The sequence below is a fragment of the Dermochelys coriacea genome, chromosome 2, assembly GCF_009764565.3.
Source record: "Dermochelys coriacea isolate rDerCor1 chromosome 2, rDerCor1.pri.v4, whole genome shotgun sequence".
Lineage (NCBI taxonomy): Eukaryota > Metazoa > Chordata > Testudines > Dermochelyidae > Dermochelys > Dermochelys coriacea.
The window spans coordinates 231,878,748-231,897,316 of NC_050069.1; the positions used below are offsets into that span (position 1 = coordinate 231,878,748).

Below are 18,569 nucleotides of genomic sequence, written 5' to 3' on the forward strand. Positions count from 1 at the left end.
TGAACCTTTGCGTAAAAAATATATTTGGTCAGTTTTCTCTGATTTTACCTGCTTCATTTTCAGTCACCTCTGACCAGGACTGAGAGCAAAACTGTGGAAAAGACCTTTATGAAGGCACAAGTACAACTTAGATTCGGGGTTGCAGCTTCAACTTATAGTGCAGTTGTGCCATGTGGGTTAAGGCCAGATAAGAATTGTGGATGAGAGAGCCCTTTTTCTGCAAATAAATAATGAGGAGCTAACTAGATGTCAAAATTCATTGTGACCTCTTCCATCACATTTGTCAAATCAATACATTATATGGGTCATTCTAGGTTATTAGTAAATAATTGGATTCAAAAATTTTTAATTTACATGAAAGGAGAATAAACCAAGCAACTTTTTTCTGATAGGGAATTTCTGAAACCAGTATTTACACAGAATATTTACTTTGTATCTTTTCTCATCTTGCCTTGGAATGGGATTTTTTGTTTGTTCCTTTGACTTTTTCTTGCTCAAAAACAAGTGACTTAGTGATAAGACATACTTCTTTGTTTTGCGAGCTGTCTGTAGTTTAATTTATCTTGGTTACCCTCAAAGTGATAATTTCTAATTGTGCAGAACATTATCTACTTTAACTAAATAAAGTAAAGTGTGCTTTCATTTATTCCAAAGAAACAGAGAGACCAAGCAAAGATAAAGACAGTAGTCCTTACTTTTAATTGCTGGGTATGATTTATTTCCTAAAATGATATGTATTAGTTGTGCTAACCACGGGGAATTATTAAGTGGACAAAAAATATGTGGTTGAAAAGGCTTCCTCTGCTGGTCCATGTATCTGCCAAGAAAATAGATTGGTTTTTTTTTTGTGTAACAAAGCTCCATTTGGGTATCAGTGTATTTTCTATTGCACAGCTGCATCTATTTTCACTCCTAATTCCCAAAACCCCACAGTCAATGCTTTAGGGAGGTTGTATTAAGAACAGGGTTCTGTCAGAGGGTGCAGAGATAGTATCGAGTCTATGCAAAAGGCAAAAGTAAGGCAATGATTTGTATATAGAAAAAAGAAAAGGAGTACTTGTGGCACCTTAGAGACTGTATATAAATCTCCCCACTGTATTTTCCACCGAATGCATCCGATGAAGTGAGCTGTAGCTCACGAAAGCTTATGCTCAAATAAATTTGTTAGTCTCTAAGGTGCCACAAGTACTCCTTTTCTTTTTGCGAATACAGACTAACACGGCTGCTACTCTGAAACCTGTCATTATATAGAAAAAGAAATTGTTTCCAGGCTTTTGTGAACTTCTTAGAACTTGGGACCTGGTTCTGCCTTCAGATAGTTTGACTTAACTCTCTTTGAATTGAATGGGAGCTGGACCTGTGTAACTAAGGCCATGTTATGGGGAAGAAGTACTACTAATGTCCTGAATGTTTTGACTCCGCAGTGTATCAAATCTCAGGATGAAACTCTCCATAGAAAGAGCTTGTTATGCCATGCAGTAGCCATACACAGTCAATAAAGGGATTGTGTGGGTTAAAGTGCTCTCAGTGTGTGTGTGCGTCTTCTCTTTTCTTGCGGAGCAACTGCATTGCTAGGCTGCCTTTTGAGACCATGTGTGCAGTTTTGCATTAAGGGATTTCCAGGGATAAAACCCATGGGTTGAGATTGGAAAAATAAAACAAAACAATGTGTCAAGAACGAGAATCCTGGAAAGACACAGTATAGGAAATAGCTGCTTCTTGGTGACTGAGCAATGGAGACTTAGTTGAGATTTCTGCAAGAAAGTGGTTTATGACCACCTTAGTTCAAATAAACAAGACTTTGGTACAAGTTTACTAGAAAATACCTTGACTCTGTCAGTGATTTCTGCTCCAACTGGAAAGTGACTTACAAGGCCCCAAAATCTACACTGCTTGCACAAGGCAATAGCAAAATTGGGTTATCTTAGTGATAGTTTCTATATTTAAAAGAACAAGGTGTTCTGATTCTAAGTAGATTGATGTAAGTTAGCTGTAAGGATAGATAGCAGAGCTTGTAGGGAATTTTCTATCTCAATGATTTTGGGGTGTTTTTTCCCCCAAAACACAATTTTTCCCCTTGAAAAGATTTCCATTTTCCAGCCAGCTCTAATAAATACGTCTGCTAAACCTTTTTGTGATGTGTTTACAAGATCTAAACTATAGTTCTGTTTTCAGTCAACACTGACCTTCAGAAAATATATAAAAGATGTGTTCATCTATTTTATATATTTAGCAAGACTGCCTGCATCTTACCTTGTGAAGAGTTCTCTACTGTAGATTTTAAACTAACTCTGGGCAATTGGCATTCCCTTAGGCCTTGGCAGTTGCCATGTACTATTAACTTGTTTTAAATTATGTATACTATATGTTACTTTCAGATCCAAATACAACTGACTGAAAATGAGTACTATGAAATACAAAAAGGAAGAGTGGAGAATTTTAGTAATTTTTTTTCCCATAAGAACGCTGAATTCCTCTTTTAGCAAACAAAGGTCTTGTTGACATGTCTTATTAACAATTTCATTGCAATGTTAGATTCTTTTTGGTAAGTATTCTTCACAGATTAATGTTCTAATGAGTTTGTAGGGAGGAAAAATGAGGAAATTTGGGTGTAATGACTGGTGAAATTATAGGAACATAGGACCCTATAATTATAGAAACTTCTTACTGAGAAATGAGTAAAAGCCTTGAGGGGTTTCACTTTTCATGTTGAAGTGTCTGTACACTGTCATTTACAACACAACAGGTTTCTGATCTGAAGGCATACATTGTAATGCTAAATTAGCATTAGCACGAGTGGTTAGCACTGGAATTATTTGGCATTTTAAATACTGATGCAATCTGTTGTTTTATGATGTACAATATCTGTTTATTGTGGTGGTTAATATTTAAACATCAGCAAGCCAAATAGTCTTTAACAAGCATCTTTCTTGGTAGGATTTCTACCTTTCTTTTCAAATAATTTCTCGCTTTTGGGGGGGAGTTCAAAAGTTGCCAATGCACTTTGGGTAATGAGTGATTTATGAAGCCTATTCAGAAGAAATTATTAAAGAAATATTTTAAATTATGTTAACAAGCACAATGAGCTAGGTGCAGATATCCAAAAAAGGAGAGTCCTTGCATAGATGAGCTCATAATCTAAGGACAAATATCTAAAATATCTAAGAGAAATAGAAATGGGGAATGGGAACAACAGTAGGTCTTTGGATCTTGTTATACTTTAGTCTGCTAGTTTGAAGAACCCATTATCAAAGAATCCATTATCAATTTTTTGTTTTTCATGTAGGTACCTACAGACTGTGATCAAGTCACCCTTTCATTTTCTCTTTGATGAGCTAAACAGATAAACTCAAGGAGCTCAATCACTATAAGGCATATTTCCCATCCTCTAATCATGCTCTTGGCTCTTTAACTTTTCAACATTCTTCTTGAATTGTGGAAACCAGAACTAGACGTAGTATTCCAGCAATGGTTGTACCAGTGCCAAATATAGAGATGAAAACCTCTCCACTTCTATTCTTCCCCTGTTTATACATCATAGATTGTATTAGCCCTTTTGGCTCCTATATCACGCTGTGAGCTCATGGTCCGCTGATTAACTACCAAGACCCTCATGCCTTTTTTTGTTTAGTCAGTATGTCTTCTTTGCTAGCATTTGGTATTGTTGCAACAAATAATTAGGCAGACAGCTGAACACACTTTGATGCCTGCTGCAGTGAAAAAAGTGTACCCTATCTGTTTCCTTCAATTCAATTTTCTTCCCCCACAGAGTCACTATTGACTCTGAAAGGAGTTCATTCCTGATCCCAGATTCCTTTATGTCAGAATGTGAACAGTTTAACACCCAGAAAACTCACGGCACATTTCAATTTGAGAGTCCCTGTTCCATTTTAATAGACTTGAGCATTTCAGACTCTCTTTAAAATGTTCCATCAGGGTAAGAAATAACACATGAACTTTTTTTTCCCTTTTATGTTTTTCTTTATATTTTCTTATTGTACCTTATTTTGCCTTCTGATGTCCTATCAGATTAGCATATATTGATGAGATTGTGGTTATGAATCTTCATTAGATGACACCTTCCTGAGTTCAACTTTACTGAAATCTGTAGTTCAGTTCTTTAATCTTCTTTCCTTCTCTTCCTTTTAATGCTGCATTTAAAAATTCTGTTCTCATTTGCACCTGTGTAAATCCAGAGCAACTCCACTGATTTCAGTGGAGTTACACCAGATTTACTTTGATGCATTTGTGAACAAATTTGATCCTGTGTGATTAATAGAAATGGTGTACTATCAGTAGGGCCCTAGCAAATTCACAGCCATGAAAAACACATCATGGATTGTGAAATCTGGTCTCCCTGTGCGAAATCTGGTCTTTTGTGTGCTTTTACCCTCTTCTATACAGATTTCACGGAGGAAACCAGCATTTCTCAAATTGGGGGTCCTGACCCAAAACGGAGTTGCAGTGAGGGTTGCAAGGTTATTTCAGGGGGTTACGTTATTGCCACCTTTACTTCAGTGGTGCCTTCAGAACTGGGCTGCCGCAGAGCGGCTGTTGTTGGCCGGGCACCCAGCTCTAAAGGCATCACCCTGCCAGCAGCAGCACAGAGGTAAGGGTGGCAATACCATATCATATCAGCTCTGAAGGCAGAGCCACCACCACCATCAGCAGCACAGAAGTAAGGATGGCATGGTATGGTATTGCCACCCTTACTTCTCCACTGCTGCCTTCGGAGCTGGGTGGCCAGAGAGTGGGGGCTGCTGACTGAGGGCCCAGCTCACCAGGCAGCAGCCTAGAAGTAAGGGTGGTCGTACCATACCATGCCATCTTTACTTCTGTGCTGCTGCTAGCTATGCCTCTGCCTTCAGAGCTGGGCTCCTGGCCAGCACCTGCTGCTCTCTAGCTGCCCAGCTCTGAAGGCAGCACCGCCGCCAGCAGCAGCGCAGAAGTAACAGTAGCAGTACCGCACCCCCACATCCCTCCCCCACAATAACCTTGTGACCCCCCCCAACTTCCTTTTGGGTCAGGACCCTTACAATTTCAACACCGTGAAATTTCAGATTTAAATATCCAAAATCATGATATTTATGATTTTTAAAATCCTATGACCATGAAATTGACCAAAATGGACTGTGAATTTGGTAGGGCCCTACCTATCAACTATGATTTTCTACAGCTGTCTTGAGTGATTTGTGTTTTAAAATCTATCTTTAAATACCCCCTTTTTCACCTATTTGTAATTATATTTACTTAGTAATATATGTGAATTGTCATGACTGTATGTGTGTGTGTATAAGTATAATATAATACACGGGTTAGATTGGGCTTTTAGATTGGGCTGCACATGAGAGCTGGGTAGATGCATTATCACAAGAGGAATACCTGGACAGAATTATGACTTATTCAGAAATTCATCCCTGCTTTCACCTTGCTCTGGAGGGGTTATGTCACTCTTTTTCAGCACATGAGGGTGCTGAAGCCACCCTCCTCTCTTTCCTGCCCACATGCTTGTGGACACAAGGGGGAGGATTGGGCATGTAGGCCCTGCTCTTGCTGCCATCTCTTGGAGCTGCAGTTTGGGCAACCTTTACAAAGCTCACTGGCAGGATGGGGAGTACTAACTACTTCCTGTTCCCCTGGGGGGCAAAACTAGGTTTAAGTACAATGTAGCCCATACAGTGTAGTCCAATAAAAAGCTAACATTTATGAACAATTGACACACTACAATATGTGAGCTAGCCCAGTGTTTCCCTATTTTTTGACAGGAAAGGTCTGTGATGATCTGGAAAAAGGGTTAAACCATGTGATGGCAAAATTTTCAGATGATACAAAACTACTCAAGATAATTAAGTCCCAGGCAGACTGTGAAGAGCTACAAAAGGATCTCTCAAAACTGGGTGACTGGGCAAGAAAATGGCAGATGAAATTCAATGTTAAATGCAAAATAATGCACATTGGAAAACATAATCCCAACTATACATATAAAATGATGGGGTCTAAATTAGCTGTTACCATTCAAGAAAGAGATCTTGGAGTCATTGTGGATAGTTCTCCAAAAACATGTACTCAATGTACAGTGGCAGTCAAAAAAGCGAACAGAATGTTGGGAATCATTAACAAAGGGATAGATAATAAGACAGAAAATATCATATTGCCTCTATATAAATCCCTGGTACACCCATATCTTGAATAATGCATGCAGATGTGGTCGCCCCATCTCAAAAAAGATATAATGGAATTGGAAAAGGTTCAGAAAAGGGCAACAAAAATGATTAGGGATATGGAATGACTGCTGTATAAAGAGAGATTAATAAAACTGGGATTTTTCAGCTTGGAAAAGAGACGACTAAAGGGGGATATGATAGAGGTCTATAAAATCATGCCTGGTGTGGAGAAAGTAAATAAGGAAGAGTTATTTTACTCTTTCTCATAACACAAGGACTAGGAGCCACCAAATTAAATTAATTGTCAGCAGGTTTAAAACAAACAAAAGGAAGTATTTCTTTACACAATGCACAGTCAACCTGTGGAACTTCTTGCAGAGGATGTTGTGAAGGCCAAGACTATAACAAGGTTCAAAAAAGAACTAGATAAATTCATGGATGATAGGTCCATCAATGGCTATTAGCCAGGATAGGCAGGGAAGCTGTCCCTAGCCTCTGTTTACAGAATCTGGGAATGGGTGACAGGGGTTGGATCACTTGATGATTACCTATTCTGTTCATTCCCTTTGGGGCACCTGGCATTGGTCACTGTCAGAAGACAGGATACTGGGCTAGATGGACCTTTGATCTAACCCAATATGCTTGTTCTTATGTGATATCACAGCTACTGTGTTGTGCAACTATTGTTTAATGTTGGTGGTTCAGTGCCCACCTCTGTACTGAAAAGAGAAAGGACACCACTCTGTGTCTGTTAAACATGGGCCTGGCCCTTATTTTCTCTCAATCTGATTCTTTAAATTGTTTAAATTGGTTTTTGTAGCCACTGCCACATAACATTAGTGAAGATGTCTAAAACACATCTTACATAGTGGTCTGTATATGAGTTGACACATGTCAAACTGAAAGAAACCCACTTCCACTTTTATTTTGAGTAATCTAACAAACAAATGCTCTATCTCCACTTGGATTAAGCGCCTTGGTTTTGTGCATAACATAACCATAACAGTGACACAGGTAAGAGCAAAGTAATATTGAATGGCTGGTAAACTGGAAATAGAAATTATACAAATGAACAGATATCTAATAAAAATAAATTCTCTTCTTGTGAAAGAGAAGAGTGAGTTATGGGACACTTAAGATTCAGTTTCTTAGCAGTCAATATATGGTAAAACATACATATTAATAGGAAAGACTCACTGATACAAACAGTGATCAAGTTATAGTCTTTCATTCCACTAAAATCATTTATTGCTGTTCACAAAGGATCATGAACAGACACTCAAGATGGTCCTTGTAGAAGTCAGATGATCCAGCAAATGATCTGAGCTGGGGTTTTTTTTGTTTTGTTTTGTTTTGTTTGGCAACTGGATTAGTATATGTTAACAGTTTCTTCTGCGTGTAGTAGACTTTACAAAACTAACTGATGAGGATTAATGGAGAGAGGTAAGATGTTTAGAACCTGGAAATACTTAGAATGGGGAAGTAAAGAGCAGCAAAAAGTAAAATACTTTTACAACCATTCTTTAAAAATCAAGAGACCTTATCTAAGTTACTTCATCTGTAAATGTTCTGTTCTGAAAAATGAAATACTGAAGATCAGCAATGCTCTCATGTTTAAACAAGGAGCAAAAAAATCAGACATCAACAATATTTATTAAATGTTGTCATCAGAACTAGATTTAAAATATCAGACTAGAGAAAGGAACTTGAAAGAGTGATTCTACATAAAAAAGAGAATATAATATTGTAAAGAACAGCAGCAAATAAAGTAAGTTCTTTCTTTCTTTATAGTTCTCCAGTGTGGACAATGTTCAGGGTTAAATTTTCAAAGAATATATTTTGAAGCATGTGGAAAAATGTAATTAAATGATAGAGGTTGACAAGATCCAAATTTCCCAAAGTTTGGGGCATTTGGATCTGAATTTAGATCCAAGTTTGGCAATTCTGAATGAGTTGTTGAAGCAAAACAAAACTTCAGGTTGCTGTTAACCATACATGTCTCAAAATTCTGTCATCCCTGGGATTTCATTATTTACTTCTACTTTCTAGATTTTCCATTTGCCATCCATGTTCCATTTTGTCTTTCAGACTGTAAACTCCTTGGAGCAGGGACTGACATTTACTCTGTGATTGTGGCAGTGCCTAGCACAATGGGGCCTAACATGTTTGTAATCTTCAGGCACTACTGTAATACAAATGTTAAATAAAAGTAACAGAACATGTGGAAAGTTTGGATCTGGTTCTGAACTGTGCAACTTAGGCCCATTTCTATAAGGGATTATTTTTTAAATAGCCACTAAAAATGCTAAAGCTTGCAGGTGCACTTTAGAAAGCCCTTTGAAAATTTGTCAAAAATACCCCTCTGAAGAAGAATAGTCAAATACCAAACTCACTTCTCTGAAATACCAACTCATGTCACCATTAGTGCCACCATTGAATTTGGCCCTAAAACTTCATGTGTCCATGTTAAAAACAAACCTGTAAATGAATGATCTGCTATTGAGGTCATGAATTTGAGCTCCACATCCAGCTGAACTGTTTTCCAAAAACATGTCTGTCATTGTCATGAATAGCCAAACAGGAGTGGAGAATTTATGTTTGTAAATATTTTTGTCCAATGTATTCCGCTCCTTGCTTGATCCAAGGCCTCTGCAAACTCAAAGGCTATTTTTAAAAACTTTAATTTCATCCAGCTGAAGGCTGAATTAACTGCTATGGAAGCTATTAATGTCCAGCTGGGTCTGTCTGACAAATTTGCAAATTCATTTTAAGAATAAAAAGAGAGTAGTTTCCTGCATAATATCTTCTTTCTATACCACATGGTTGCTCTAAACATCCCAACTGTTTTAGTTTCAGTCTGTATATAACTTAAAAGTGCTTTGTGGATGGAGCACTGAAGGTAGAGGACAATTAGTTTGAAGAGACCTCCGTTTCTGTAAACATACAGAGGACTCGGTTGACCTCCACAGAAGTTGATTACATTCCTTCTGTAGTCATAGTGGGAAAGTATGATTTTGAGCCTTCAGGTGTACATATGAGTGTAGTGGGTGTTTCGTCAAGTTCCCCAACGCCTGTGCCAAGGAACTGAGACTGACGATGTGATTAGACTTTGTGGTTGCCAAGCTATGGAGCATTAATGGCTAGTACCAAAGGAGCCAAGAATTTTTGAAGAACAGCGCTTCAATTAATATAGGAACTCTCTCTTTTCTTTTTAACTTCAGTTTAGTTTACTTAACAAATTCAAAATAGCACGATTGAAATAAATGACTTGGTATTTTTTTCGAAAAACATTGATCCCTGATTATTTAGTTCTAATATAAATAGAATGTATAATTTCAAAGTAATATCACATTAATGAAGATGTTTATGTGGCATTCCTTCAAATAGTCATTCAAAGAAGTTATATTTCCTAGATTTCTAGAAAAAAATATCGCAGATCCGCAGTTCACACATTCACCACCTGTGGTCTCTTTGCCCAACAGTGGGACTGATTGACAACTTATCTTAAGAATTCCAAGCATTGCCCCTGATTTTCCATATAATGAAGCAAATTGCAGCTACCATCAACTTTAATAAGGAGTTTTGTGGCCAACAGATTTCAGCTTGCAATGTTGCAACTTAATCCGACCTGCTAGAATTGAATGTTGACACATGTAATCTCTAAGGGACACACATCTATGTTAAAGATGAATATGACTGAGGGTCCATGTTTAGTACTCTATGGATTATATTCTGGTCATTGCTGATCTATGGGGAGTTAGCTGAGACACGGCATTTCATTTTGCAGCAACTGTGGACTTTATTAAATTTATCCTTTTGGTTTTAATATTGTTTTTCAGCATTAAATGAATAAAGACATAAGGAAACATAGTACAACATGAAGAAAAGGAGTACTTGTGGCACCTTAGAGACTAACAAATTTATTAGAGCATAAGCTTTCGTGAGCTACAGCTCACTTCATCGGATGCATTTGGTGGAAAAAACAGAGGGGAGATTGATATACACACACAGAGAACATGAAACAATGGGTTTATCATACACACTGTAAGGAGAGTGATCACTTAAGATAAGCCATCACCAGCAGCGGGGGGGGGAAAGGAGAAAAACCTTTCATGGTAACAAGCAAGGTATGCTATTTCCAGCAGTTAACAAGAATATCTGAGGAACAGTGGGGGGTAGGGTGGGGTGGGGGGGAGAAATAACATGGGGAAATAGTTTTACTTTGTGTAATGACTCATCCATTCCCAGTCTCTATTCAAGCCTAAGTTAATTGTATCCAGTTTGCAAATTAATTCCAATTCAGCAGTGTCTCGTTGGAGTCTGTTTTTGAAGCTTTTTTGTTGAAGGATAGCCACTCTTAGGTCTGTAATCGAGTGACCAGAGAGATTGAAGTGTTCTCCAACTGGTTTTTGAATGTTATAATTCTTGACGTCTGAATTGTGTCCATTCATTCTTTTACGTAGAGACTGTCCAGTTTGACCAATGTGCATGGCAGAGGGGCATTGCTGGCACATGATGGCATATATCACATTGGTAGATGCACAGGTGAACGAGTACAACATGCTATTTTATGATGAATAAATATGTTTAAATGACTTATGTATTATAGCTGAGTAGGGAAGATGGGAAGAAAATATCTAAAACCTTTCTCAGACCTCCAAGGTTTCTCTTTCACCAGCAGAAGTTGGTCCAGTAAAATATATTACCTCACCCACCTTGTGTGTGTGTGTGTGTGTGTGTGTGTGTCTCTCTCTCTCTCTCTCTCTCTCAAATAGTGACTTTCTGTACCTCGTGAGAACATCCTGATTGTGTGGTATCCAATGCAAAGTTTGTCATGTTGGGTGTATTCGGAAGGCTCATGATGCACTGAGCATTGTTGTTATAGTGATGTTATAGTATGTGTTGTTACAGCAATGTTATAGTAATGTTATAGGTTATAATTTCGTGTATATATTTGAGTTATATAGTTATAGTTATGTGGCTGAAAATGTGTCTTCATGACTTAAAATAAGCCCACACAAAAACTCTCCAAGAGCAAAGAGGCAGTTCGCACCTCATCAGGGCACGTATGGGACAAACCCAGCCCAGCCTCACAGGAACAAAGGATGCTGGCCTAGGCAGCAACAAAAGGTTCTGTTGGACTCTCAAGTGAGTCACCCCCATTCCTTTAGTCAGTTTGGGACTGCAAGAGGTAATGCTCACCTGACTCTGAAGTGGGGGAGGGCAAAACCAAGAGGGAATAAAGAACATGATAAAAGGGAGAGGTGTTTGCCATGCTCTTCCTTTCTCTACCACCTACATCTACAGACACCACCACCAGCAAGCGACTGAAGCACTGATCAAAGGGGAGAGCCTGGCTGAAGGACGACCAGCCGGTTTGTGGTGAGAAACATCTAAGTTTGTTAGGGCACTGAAAGTGTTAAGATCAGCTTAGAATGCGTTTTGCTTTTATTTCATTTGACCAAATCCAACCTGTTATGCTTTAATTTATAATCACTTAAAATCTATCTTTATAGTTAATAAATCTGTTTGTTTATTCTACCTGAAGCAGTGCATTTAGTTTGAAGTGTTTCAGAGACTCCATTGGGATCACAAGCCTGGTACATATCAATTTCTTTGTTAAATTGATGAACTCATATAAGCTTTCAGTGACCAGCGGGCATAACTGGCGAGTGCAAGATGGAGGTTCCTAGGGTTATGTCTGGGACCGGAGATATTGTCTAGTGTCATTCAGTTGCACAATCCAAGAAGCAGCTTACATGCCAGAGGCTGTCTATGAACAGCACAGGAGTGGGGGTTCTCACAGCGGAGCAGGGTAAGGCTGGCTCCCGGAGTCAAGGATTGGAGTGATCCAGCGGATCACCAGTACGGATATCACCAGAGGGGAATGTCACAATATATTTGAGAGAGAGAGAGACACACACACACCGATCGAAAACCAGACATCTAGCAACTCTATATCCAGAGTGTACTGGGATATTAGAAGACATAAGAAAAATGAAAAAGACCGACTCTCAAAAAATCATCTGATCAAGGAGTTTCTGCATGCAAGTAAAGCAAATAGAAATTCAGCAACATGATGACACACTTCAAACATGAAGGAATTATAAGACAGTCATAGCCTGCAGGCAGAGGGGGAAGTATCAACTCCAATGTGGCCATATTGGAACTACAAATTCTTGAAATGCATGGATTCATACTCCAAAATAATACCTTAGATCTGAAATAATAAATGATACAATGTTTAAGTGAAGATCTAAGAAAGGGAGCATGAGTCAGTGTAATGATGAATACGGAAAGCACTGATTTACCTGTCATGTGGGGTGGAGGGATGAACAGAGGATTTGACCTTGAGATCTGCCCAGCAACAGATGGATTCCTATAAATGCTGATGCTAATAACATCCAGGCAACCAAAGAGACCATGGTAACATCTAGCACTAGAGCTGTTCTATATTCCAGGAGAATGAAATGTAAACCACCTGAACTAGGACAAAACCTGCGTGGCTGGGCTACAGAGGAGCTAGGGTAAGGATCCAACCTGCACCCAGCTTTAATAACCCCAGAGGACAGAATACTTCTCTCTGCTGTGATGAATAGCCTCTTGGCCTGCATAGGTACAGATCCAATTGACCTTAGGCCCACCATTTTCCTGGCTTGCCCCCACCCTTTGGCCCTCTGTCCTCCTGTGCTGGGGGCACAGAAGTTCTTCTGTTCAGAGTTCCAAAGTCCTGTCTGTAGCAACCTTGAGGTTCAATAAATAACAAACCAGTGAATGAGAAAGTATTATAACTTTTTAATAAAACAAACTGGGAGCATCTCTGGTGAACTGCTGCACACAGCCTTTTCCTATGTTCATAATACAGTCCCTTATGAGAGAGTGTCTCCAAATTATAATCTTCTACAGACATATCTACACTGTTCTCCACATTTTTTACAGCAAATCTACATCTCTTTTGTAGTTAGCAAAATAATCTTGTTTAGCAGCATGCAGCACAAAATTAAGCTGGATCAATTGTAACATTTTAGGAGTGTGGAGGGATTGTGGCCAACCTTGGACACAGCCAGTGCATTACACATACTCACTGGCCCAAAAGGAGAAATTAGCTCTCTATGCACAATTTTAGCAGACCCAGCTCAGTTGAGCAGGCAGCCTGACTAGTTGGGGCTTAGGATTCTATTTCCCAGCTCTCTGATTTTTCATGGGAATCAAATACCATTTATATTACCTTTTTATAGTATTGCCCAAGGAGAAGAAAAGCTAATTTAAAAAAAGGTAATATCACATTCTGGAATGGAAAAATACTATGTATTCACAAAGGAGGCACATTAGAATTGCTGTGGAAATTATAAATTTGAATTGACTCTTATGATTTAAAATTTGAACCTTAATGCTATAGTAACAGAACTTTTTTTTTCTTTTCATTTTTTAAATACCATTTAAGGTCTGATTGTGTCGCTAGATATAGAACTGAATTAGAGGCAGTGTGGAGTTGCACCTATGGGAGCTGTAGAAAACAGTCTTCCTGAAGCAGGTACAATACCCTTGGGACTCCTGAGAGCACAGGGAGAGCATAGTCACTGCACCGCCCTTAGGCTGTATTTGGATGAGGATTCTTCTTAACATTGCCAACTGTTGCAGCTGCACTGTTGATGGTAATGATGGGAGAACTGATACCGGCCACTAGTGTATTAAGGCCTAATTTGATGGTGTCCAGTTTGCAAATTAATTCCAGTTCTGCAGTTTCTCATTGAAGTCTGTTTTTGAAGTTTTTTTGTTGAAGAACTGTCACTTTTAAGTCTGTTATTGGCTAGATCACTACAAATAGTATATTAAATAAAAATAACAGGGTGTAGCCATGTTAGTCTGTATCCACAAAAACAACAAGGAGTCCAGTGACACCTTAAAGACTAACAGATTTATTTGGGCATAAGCTTTCGTGGGTAAAGAAGTTGAATCTGAAGAAGTGTGTTTTCACCCATGAAAGCTTATGCCCAAATAAATCTGTTAGTCTTTACGGTGCCAGGGACTCCTTGTTGTTTTTGTATTAAGCACAGTGTCACCTAACAGCATTCAGAGGAGATACAAGCAATGCAGTTAAAACCACTGATAGCTTGGTGTACTACTCTTCTGCCATTGTAGCCACTAGTGAAGCTGTATCAGTAGTAGCAATGGTGAGAAATTTTAAGAAAATAAACTAATGTAGACAAGGACTTTACGATGTATAGAACCTCTGGTACTTCTCCTAACAGACAAGACTATCTAAAATATTCAAGAGAAAAATGTGTATTTTATTTCTTTTTATTTCCTTGTGTGGGTATTTTTTTTGTGCCTTTCCTTAGCATAGTAAGTGCTTTGGTTGTGAAGTCTCCCCTGCCCCCACTCCATTGTTAATTAGAAAAATTAGCCTAATATATGTATTGCATTTGTGGTAAGCAAAACATTTCTTTAAGAGTAGTTTCCTGGATGTCAGTTCAAAGGCAGCTTCATCAGAATTCAAAATTGTAACTATTACAAATTTGACAGAAAAGTTTTTGAAAGCTAAGAATTCTCCCTTTCTTTTAAACTACTAATTTAGGGCCAAAGTACGTTACCAGTTACACCAGTAGTGTAAATCCAGAGTATCCAAATGGCTGTAGGGGTGTTACTTCTGTTTTTCACAGACATAAATAAGAGCTGATTTGGTCCTTACACATTCACAGCCATATGCCTCTAATTCTTTAAAAAGGTCTGACTTACAATACCAGATTTCTTGTGATTGCTGTTCTCAGCTGGAATTTCCTATTATCCTGTCTTTTTCATGTGCCTGAATTTAAATCAAAGGCAGACACTTCAAAGTCAGCTAGACTGAGATTTTCTTTTACACTTAGGTTGTGCATAGCTGCCTGTGAATTTGTGTCATGAATGTCATAGTTAATCACACAGAGCTATGTCAATCACTTATCATTTTGGGAAATGATTATAGGTTATGACTGACTAAACCAAATTAAAACTAATGCATAAGTTCAGGGTCTTAAATATATTTTTGACCTTTAGCATCCAATATTTGTGTGTGTATGTGTGTATTGCAATTATTCACTGCTTTTCTTACCTACTGGTTTCTAGTATGGGAAAATGCCACAATTAGTAGGTCAAACTCTTCTTGTACATCAGAGTAAATTGGTTTTATTCTAGATTTACATTGTTGTAACTGAGATCAGATTCTGACTCAGTGTTTTAAATTGAGAATGAGGAGCTTGTATGACAGAACTGGATTTTCTGAGAAAGAAATGTAGTTTGATATATGATAAAAATAAGACACTGTACCAGTTATTCCAGATTTGCAGGGACTTTGCTATTTTCCAGCTGTTCACCCTTGAGATGTAAAATGGCAATTTGACATAGACTAACAACACAGTGTGATGTGAGCATCTGCGTAAAAGGCTGTATATATGGAGCATGCCCAGTGATGTGAAAAGCCTCTTACCCCACCCCCATCTGATCTCTGAAGAGATGAAATGAACTTTGTACTTGTAAATATCATTGAATACATTTTGCACTGGATTTTAAAAGGTTCTCTTATAAGTACTATTTATAACAGGCAAAAAAAAAATAACAACAAAGATCTTTTCCTGCGTTGAGTTGAAACATCTCTTACAATATACTTGAACCAATATACTGGGTTTTTTTGTTTTTGTTTTTCATTATTAAAGCCTTTTTTACTGGCATTGGAAAATTTAAGTATTTACTTGCACTAAATACTTCAGAACAGGGTGTCTAAAAGCTTGAAGGGCAGAGGGAAGAGAAGGAAGGAGCTTGCAGCAGAGCATGGATAGGAAAGGAGCAGTGATTCTGCGGTGGTCGGTGTGCACATGTTTTGTGAGAATCAGTGCCGGGCGCTGCAGCTGCGGACAATAACTGAGCTGTCTGGCTAATGAAGGCCACCTGGATCAGGCTTCTGAAAAGAGCCAAAGGAGGACGGCTGAAGAATTCTGATATCTGTGTAAGCCCTATGTTTTCATTGTTAGCATATTTATTTATTAATTTTACAGTAAGGGGAAACAGTTGCTTTCATTCTGATTGAATTAGCAGAATTCTCTTCTTGTGATTGTAAGATGAGAAAAAATCAGAGCTGGAGCTATTCTGGTATTCTGACTAGTTCCATTATAGCAATACTTGCACACAGGTGTTGAGTTGAGACATATTTAATCAGTTGGAACTTGATTTGTGCTCATTTACATGTTTTTGCTAAAGGGCTGAGGTGGATTTGAGCCATGTTCATTTCTGATGGGAAGAGTGTTAGGTGCCCTAAAATTAAAATGGAAGGCATGGGTTAAAGCTCTCTGCAGTGATCGTGTGTAATAGTAATTGTTAATACTGACTTGGCATTTTTTTATTGAATCTGTTCCCTCGCTGGCATTAACATGTCCTTGTTTATGGTTTTGATTTTTATGGAGCTATCCTTGAAATTGTTGTATGTCCTTCAGCCCTGCACTGCACCACTGCCATTGCTCTACACAGAAACCAGCTCTGCTTACCAAAAAGCAGACTAATTAGAATGTGGGGATAGGGCAGGAAATAAACCCCTGAAGAGAGACCTGACTTTTGGATGGTCTCCAAATTTGAAACCCTTACTAAATATTATTTTTCTAACTGATTGTCTCTGCTGCTGTATTTTTCTTATTTCTTTTCAAGGTATTTCTACAAACGTACAATGAGAGAAATGGTACGGGAACACTTCACCCTTTTATTGCAAATGCTGCATCTATTTGTTACATTATTTCTCCTTTTCCTGTGCAGGGTTCGGCGGACTCCTACACTAGCCGTCCATCCGATTCAGATGCATCGCTGGAGGAAGACAGGGAGGCAGTGCGGAGAGAGGCAGAGCGGCAGGCCCAGACACAGCTGGGAAAAGCGAAGGTAAGGCACTTCTTCACATCACAGGTTCATGAACCTCTTCTTTTTTCTAAGAGCTTGTTGTCTCATTTGCTTACCAGTAGAAATGGTTTTCTAAATATTTTTTTAAGGAAATTACACAAGTTTTTGGAAATTGCACTTAATCAAACTGATTAAAGACAGAAACCGCCATTCTTGATTGCCCTGTCTGTATTAGGAGACTCAGTTTGCTTAAAAAATAGTTTTAGTTACTTAAAGAACTGAACTAACTTTTGTATTTTGTTATATAACATATCAGTTCCTAGTACACAGGGACAAATCATGAAGTCCCTTTTTATAATCAATGGGGGTCTTGCCGGAGCATGATTTGGCCCCATAAATCATGTTTATCATTCAATCATAGAAGTTCAGCACTGGAAGTCCAGTTTTTTTATCCGTCATGTACAGGATTGTTTCCTACATGGCATGTATAAGTAAAGACAGGCAGTTACACTGGCCCATTTTCTTTAAGAGGATTTTATTGGTTTCCTTAATAAGAAAAAAATTTTACTTGCCTACTAAAGTAGGGGCAATCAGGATTTCAGAACCTCTTGTAAGAAGTTTGAGGCCCTTACAGAAATTGTACTGTACTTCCATGCTCCTGGCAGGTAGTGGCAAATTAATAAACACTAAATGAGGCATAGATCTCACCAACATGTGTATGTATTTTCCATTAGATGCATATGCAAGAGCAAAGTTTTATAGTCACAATACTACAAAAGTATGTGTATGTTTCTCTCTGCTATGCATTTTAATTATATGCGTCCTTGTTTGTTTTTCCTCATTCTTTTATCTTCTTTTCCTTTCCTTTTTACTGTGTCTCAAATCTTGGTGCGTCATTTCCAGTGTATTTTTCTTTCAAGGTCTCTTTTTCCTGAGTTTAATTTTTTTCTATCTTATTCATATGTGGTTTTAAGAAGTTTACTGGAATCTAGTCTTTTAATTCTTTCTCACCTATTTTCTCTCTGTTCCCTCTCTCATGTCCTTTTTCCATTTACTTCTCTCCTCTATTTCTCTGTTCCTTCTTTCCTGTGATCTTTCTGTTCCCACTCTTTCCTCTCCCACTTTATCAGTTTCCTTATATATTCACCATCACCTCTGTTCATTTATGGTAGCTCAGTTTTAGAAAGTTCTTGGGGTCACCTAAACCTTCATGAAAGCAGGAATTCAGATTACTGAGATACACTTGATTAGAGAGACCCGGTCAATTCAGACAGTCACCAGGGTGCACAGAGTGACAACTTTCTGAAGGCCAGAAGGCTCAGACAAAGAAGGAAGGAGGGGATTACCAAGTCTTTTTTGAGAATTATAATTTTATAAGATATCTGATAGGAATTCCCAGACCACCTTTTTCAAGAGGTGCTGGAGTCTGCTGGTCTTCGGGATTCCTGGATAGCTCTCTGCAGCCCCACTCCAGCTGCACTTCTATGCTATGCAAGTGCAGTTTCATTTCCATAACAGAAACAGTAAGTCTAATTTCCGCCTCCTTCT

At 38.4% G+C, this 18,569-nt stretch overlaps 1 protein-coding gene across 9 annotated transcripts in view; it reads left to right on the forward strand.

Annotated features, from left to right (window-relative positions):
• The window catches only part of CACNB2 (calcium voltage-gated channel auxiliary subunit beta 2), a 425,865-nt gene that overhangs the window by 263,248 nt on the left and 144,048 nt on the right, over positions 1 to 18,569 (forward strand). For 7 of the 9 annotated variants that reach the window (XM_043509401.1, XM_038391140.2, XM_038391138.2 and 4 more), the window contains one exon: positions 16,944 to 17,063. In XM_043509401.1, the coding sequence (XP_043365336.1) occupies positions 16,944 to 17,063 (120 nt within the window). Of the gene's footprint in view, positions 1 to 15,632; positions 16,147 to 16,943; positions 17,064 to 18,569 lie in introns of those variants that run through there. The other 2 variants (XM_038391142.2, XM_038391143.2) reach the window with 2 other exon arrangements.